The sequence below is a fragment of the Rattus norvegicus genome, chromosome 4 (genome assembly GCF_021556685.1).
Source record: "Rattus norvegicus strain SHRSP/BbbUtx chromosome 4, alternate assembly SHRSP_T2T, whole genome shotgun sequence".
Taxonomy (NCBI): Eukaryota; Metazoa; Chordata; class Mammalia; order Rodentia; family Muridae; genus Rattus; species Rattus norvegicus.
In genome coordinates this window covers 106,481,047-106,487,046 of record NC_141537.1, presented here as the reverse complement: position 1 = coordinate 106,487,046, position 6,000 = coordinate 106,481,047, and the positions used below count along the sequence as shown (strand labels likewise).

Genomic DNA, 6,000 nt, shown 5'->3' with positions numbered 1-6,000 from the left:
GTTAAGTCTGATTCAGAGGCCTAAGGGCTGCATCTAGAATAATTAGGCAAATGCATACAAGGTTGTTACAGGCTCATTCGCTGAAGTTGCATGTCTTCCACAGAGCCATAGCATGCACACACACACACACACACACACACACACACACAAAACCTTCCGTGCCCCCACAACCCAACTCCACCAACCACCACCTCCACCACCACTACTGGAACAATAACAAGTCCTCACAGTCATGTTCAAATCAAATGATAGATTTATTATCTGTCTCTGTTACACAGTAAGTGAAAATAGCTCAATTTAGGACATTCTAAAACGTGCCTGGACTTCCCCTGTACTGAGAGACCAGGGTCAGGTGCCTGGGCTGCAGTCTGGACGGGCTCTCCAGTCTGTGAGATTTCCTCCACAGCCTTAAAATTCATGTCGTGTCCTTCAAAGCATCTTCCTCTTTTCAAATTCCTTCACAAACAGAAAAGAAAACAATGCAAATGTCCCTCACAGGAAAGTGATTTTCAAACTCTAGGTCACCTGGAGGACCCCAGCTCTACAGAGGTAAAATGCGTGGGAACAGGGATCTTGTCCAAAACCAGCTACTTTCCAATCCGCCTTTGCTGGCGTCAGCCTAAGCTATAGCCCCTTTTCCTTTAACCCCCGAAGCCAACAGGGAGGCTTTGCAATCCCTTACGTCTTCACTGCAGAGTCACTGCTCGGGGTTGATGGGCACCACCGATACTGCAAACCTATAATGCTGTGCACCCATACGCAAACGGTCCTTTAATAAGGCAATGAAGACTTCCTAAGGGACTAAAACGCAACACTAATTCATTTAGCATTTGGACAAGATGTTGAGAAGCTTAGAAATGCTTGAAACAAACAAATGCCCTACAGAGAAGGAACCGGTTAGTAGTCAGGCTGCACTAACAACCACCAACTGCCGCTCACTGGAGCAAAGCAGTGAGGCTCACAGAAAGCACTACACACACACGTCCTCAAACTGTACTAACCACCCACTTCCTCCAACCACTAAGGAATATGCTATTCAGAGCAGATGTGCAAGGACTTGATCAAACAAGCAGTCTGGTTTGGAATCCCTAGGATGAGGGCAAAGTTCACAACAAAGCAGAGTTCTTGAATTCTCTGGAAACTGTTCCCACCCAGGAAAATAATTGGTGCCTATTTTCAGCTTAAGAGACAGGGTTTTGTTGTTAGGCAATAAATATCATCATGAGCTGTTGTGGAAACCTTTTGTTTTGTTTTGTCCAGGTTAGAACTCTCATAGAGTAGAGAAGAAAGCAGAATGTAACAGGAGAGACCGTGATCCTCAAGCAGACATACTGACATCACCACAGAGACTACAGGAGCACGTCAACTGAGCGTGCACTAGTGTCCTATCAGAAGGAGAGGCAAAGACACAGCTGAGGTGCAGCTCCTCTCACCTGTGGGTACTGGACAGCACCACACAGCCACTCACAGCACAGCCCTGCCCTCCTCAGGCACCCACCCCCGGCACCTCTCTACTGCCTGCTTCTTTGCTGAACTGCAGACCCTCTCTGGAAACAGACACCTATGGAGTCAGGATGACTATATCCCAAGGGTTCCCCTGGACAACCCAAACATGAAACGCAAGGGTACAGCTCCTTCCACATCCCAGGCTGCAAATCAGGGTGCCCGCTACCTCTGAAATGCTGTGTACACCATGCCTTGTCAATGACAAAGTGGCAAATATCTACCTGTACATCAGGGCCACAGAGAGAGAAGGAACCCAGCTACTGTGTGCTCACCTTATACATGCAGGTTCCCAGCTGTGCGGGGGACATGCTGACAATTACACCCGCACTCTGAAGAGCAGAGATCTTCTCTTTGGCGCCACCTTTTCCTCCAGCAATAATCGCCCCTGCGTGGCCCATCCTTCTGCCAGGAGGAGCAGTTATACCAGCAATGAAGGACACTACAGGCTTGGCCTTTGGACCCTGGAGGGGGGGGGAGGAGGTTGTAAATGCTTGGAGAGTAAGTCAAATCTGTGACTGCTGGCAAGCAGTAAGTGGCTTGGGAAGGGAAAGCTCAACCATCACTCAACACAAACACTGAGTATTCCCCTCCGAGAGACTCAAGCTCCACACCGACACAGAAGTCCCTCCTATCAGCCAGGCGGCACGCCATGAACTGTTACACACACACTCACCCAAACCTTTCTTTTGATAAATAAAAACCATACATTGCTTTTTACCTGAAAATTGTGTTTTATGACTTGTGACAATAACTTAAGATCAATCAGCTTACTTTACTTCACATCTTGAGTTGTTATTATAATTCTCATCCTTCATAAATGTCCTCAAAGAAAAAGACCAGGGGTGATGGGACACAGGGAAAGACTCAAGACTTGCACTCAATTTCCCACTAAGGCTGCAAGTCCATGGACCACACACATCACTGACACAGACCTGGACTTCCTTAAATTTGAAGTATGGGCGATAGTCACTAATTCTCTTTACTTTAAAATTCTACACTAAGAAAAATGATCAAGGTTGACTTTATGCAACAAAAATGCATTCCAGCACACAAACTTACATAAAAGCTTACATATCAATCCATTTTTAAAATGCCACACAGCAATACATGACTATTTATGATAGGTTTCACAATGAATCCAGGGAGAACAGGTCTGTGGAAGGCAGAACTCTGGCAGCATGGAATCCAGAGCTTCATTCAATCACTCCTGTCTCCTAACTGCCCCACACATGAACACAGCAGCAGCTCTCAAGTCATTTGGGATGTGGACCCTGGATACTTAGAAAGTTACTGAAGATTCAAAGCACTTTTGTTCATATAAATGAACAAAGTCCATCTGAATATGAAACCTCTGAATATCAATGCCATGGCACTAATTCTGAGCTATTTATTCTAAAAAGTAATATCCAATAACATTTACTATATTAAAAATTACAACTGAGGGCCAGGGAAATGGCTCAGCCACTGAGGGCACTTGCCCTGTGGGCCTGATGATCTGCGTGCACTCCCTGGAACCCATATAAAGGTGGAAGGAAACTCCATAAAGTTGTCCAGTGACATCCACATGAATGCTACAGTATGTGGGGACACACTCACACACACAAAACCTAAAACCAAGTTCAGTAGATATTTATGAATTCACTAAAAAAAAATCCAACTTTTTAAAAAAGGTCTAAAATATTCCGGTGAGACAAGTAACACTTTACAACTCACTTCTACAACTCTGGCTGTTTAACTTAAAAGCTTTTGCAATTGCCCTGTTGTGGAAGCTTGTGGAGCTGACATACGAGGAAACCCAGCCTCAGACAGAGGGATGGGAAGGGATGGCACGCTTTAGCTGCCTCCCAGGAGCCTGTGCCCATTCTCTGACACCACACAAGCCTCTTCAGTGGTCACAAGCAATGCTGCCAACTACAGCAGCAGCAATGACCCTCTGTCCTTCTCCTTCTCAAGTCCCTCACCTGCCTCGGGGTCTCAGTGGGTCTTTGATCCACAGGGGTTTTATAAGACAGACTGTCAAATCAGAAAACACCAGTTCAGCAGATAAACTTATCTTCCATGCAGCCTTCCTAATGCTGAGACCCTTTAATACAGTTCCTCATGTGGTGACCCCAACCATAACATTATTTTCATTGCTACTTCATAATTGTAGTTTTGCTGCTGTCCTGAATCATAATGTAAATATTTTGGAGACAGACAGTCATTCTTTCAAGTTAGTGTTCACTGGAGGCGGCTGTTGAGCTCACCCAGCTGTGAGAGCACTCCCAGATCATCACAAGAGTCTAAAGGCTCACGATTTAATAACATGACTAATTTTTGCTTCCCTAGGAAGATTCTTAAGGAAAGCTGACTTTCTTTTTAACCACAGACCCCTGCAGCTATCCCAGTGCTGAGTCCAGCAGGTTCTGCAGGTCTGATATGGCTGCTCTGGCCTGCCCACCACTCCCCCACACTCTTCCATGCTGGAAATGAAAGGACTCGGACTTCTCCTACTTGGCACTTTGCTCAAAATGCTCTCGCCTTCCTGGCATATAAGCAGCTTTTTCACCTACGATTGTCTCATCCTGCCCCTCCCACACCTCACCAATGCCCTGGGCTGACTGGCTTCTCAGGCCCTGCTCTGCCTCTTGCCACGCGTCTGTCACACACACACACACACACACACACACACACACACACACACACACACACACACACACGGCACACTGTGTGGTCTGCTTCCCATGTTCTCCTACCAAGCAAAGAGCTCCTTGAACATCAAAGTTTCCCTATGTTCCCTAAGCCCAGCACCACTGCAGTGCCTCAGAAACAGAATGAAAAGTCAACAGGTTCCAGCCATTCATCCCTCATGGTCCCTGCACAGATGACGAGAATCTCCAGCTTGACTGATATTCACTTCTACTCATCTCTTCCCTAAAGCCCCTAAAGTGACAATGCTATTGCACTGGGAAGGAAAGGATCATAAGCTTAGAGTGTCAGACGGAGTCAATGGAGATTTCTGAAGTGAGAAAAAATAGAATTACACAGCAGGGTAGTGTGGGGCGAGAACAGGACAGAGAGTGATGAGAAATACGGAAAGCCGCACACGGACTGGCTCTGAGGGCTCAGTGTACTCAGTACAGCCTGGGACCGCTATCACATCCTTCACAGTGTGCCTGCTCCAACCTTCAGCAGACACCGTTGGCTGTTATGTAACACTTTGTCTTAAGCTGCTTAACCTTCAACCATGAACACATCAGGGCCTTAAAATGAAATACACTAGCCCTGTAAAACCCAACCAGAAATAATAAGTGAAACAAGCATGCGTGTTTGTCCACTAAACTTATAAACTAGTTAAAGAATTCAGAGTTGGGCCCTAATACACTTTAGTATTCAATTTGACCGTGTAACATAGTATCTGATTTTTTTTTCCTAAAGAGAAAGCACTTTTTACTTAAGCTTACAAACTTTTCTGAACTTAAGACAGCAGGCTGGAGAGGTGGCTCAGAGGTTAAAAGCACTGGCTGCTCTTCCAGAGGACCTAGGGTTCAATTTCCAGCACACACACGGCAACTCACAACCGTCTGCAACTCCGGTTCCAGGGGATCTGACACCCTCACGCAGACAGGAATGCAGGCAAAACACCAATGCATGTGAAACACACATAAATAAACAATTTAAAAAAAGAAAAAAGACAGCCACTAACAATCCACCTTCCTCTCTTATGAGCACTCATCGGTGCTTTCTATGGCTGTGCCAAGGAGGACCAGCTCCCTGACATCCACGCCCTGAACATCAGATGGAGCACAGGTCTGAAGAGGCGGCAGCAGAGTCTGCAAGAACTAGAACATGTGCTGAATGGGGCCTGCAGTCACCCTTCCAGCGTGACCCCGTGAACGAACGACTTAAAAGAAGAGATGAATTTTCACTCACTGTTTCGGGGGGTTCCTTCAGTACACACTTGGCATGCTCCTCCACTGGACAAGCAAAGTGCACTCTGCTGACATCACTGTAGCCAGTAAGCAGTAAGCACAAGGGGGAGTAGGGCGAGACAACACTTCAAGGACTTACCTCAGTGACCTGCTTCCCCCAACTGGGCTCCTCTCCTCAAGTTTCAGAACCTCCACAGTGCTAGCAGCCAGGGACCAAGTCCTCCACTATGAGCTTATGCAGACACTTTACATCCAAAGTGTAATATGCATAGTGGGAAATCCTGATTGGCTTTATCCTGACACAAAAGGCACCCAGGCCTTGGGGAGAAGCCAGTGGCTGGAGAGCAGAGGCATCAGTGAGAGCATGACTGGGACTGTTCAAATGAGCAAGATGAGGCTCAGTGTGGAGGGACGCAGGGCACTCGAGCTGAGACCTTGGATCTGAAGTGATCAGTGTGCAGACAGAGGGTGAGAGCAGTCAAAGACAGCCCTGACCCACAAGATCCCCTAGAACTGGACTTGCAGATCAACATAAGCCACCATGTGTGTGTGGGAAACTGAACCCAGGACCTCTGCAAGAGCA

The 6,000-nt window shown here is 46.8% G+C and overlaps 1 protein-coding gene across 1 annotated transcript in view; it reads right to left on the bottom strand.

Moving 5' to 3' along the window:
• Positions 1–240: 240 nt before the first annotated feature.
• The window catches only part of Suclg1 (succinate-CoA ligase GDP/ADP-forming subunit alpha), a 29,307-nt gene continuing 23,547 nt past the window's right edge, over positions 241–6,000 (bottom strand). The window contains exons 8-9 of the mRNA NM_053752.2: positions 1,779–1,967; positions 241–456 (exon numbers count right to left, since the gene is read on the bottom strand). Of these exons, the coding sequence (NP_446204.2) occupies positions 430–456; positions 1,779–1,967 (216 nt within the window). The 3' untranslated portion in view covers positions 241–429. The remainder of the gene's footprint in view (positions 457–1,778; positions 1,968–6,000) is intronic.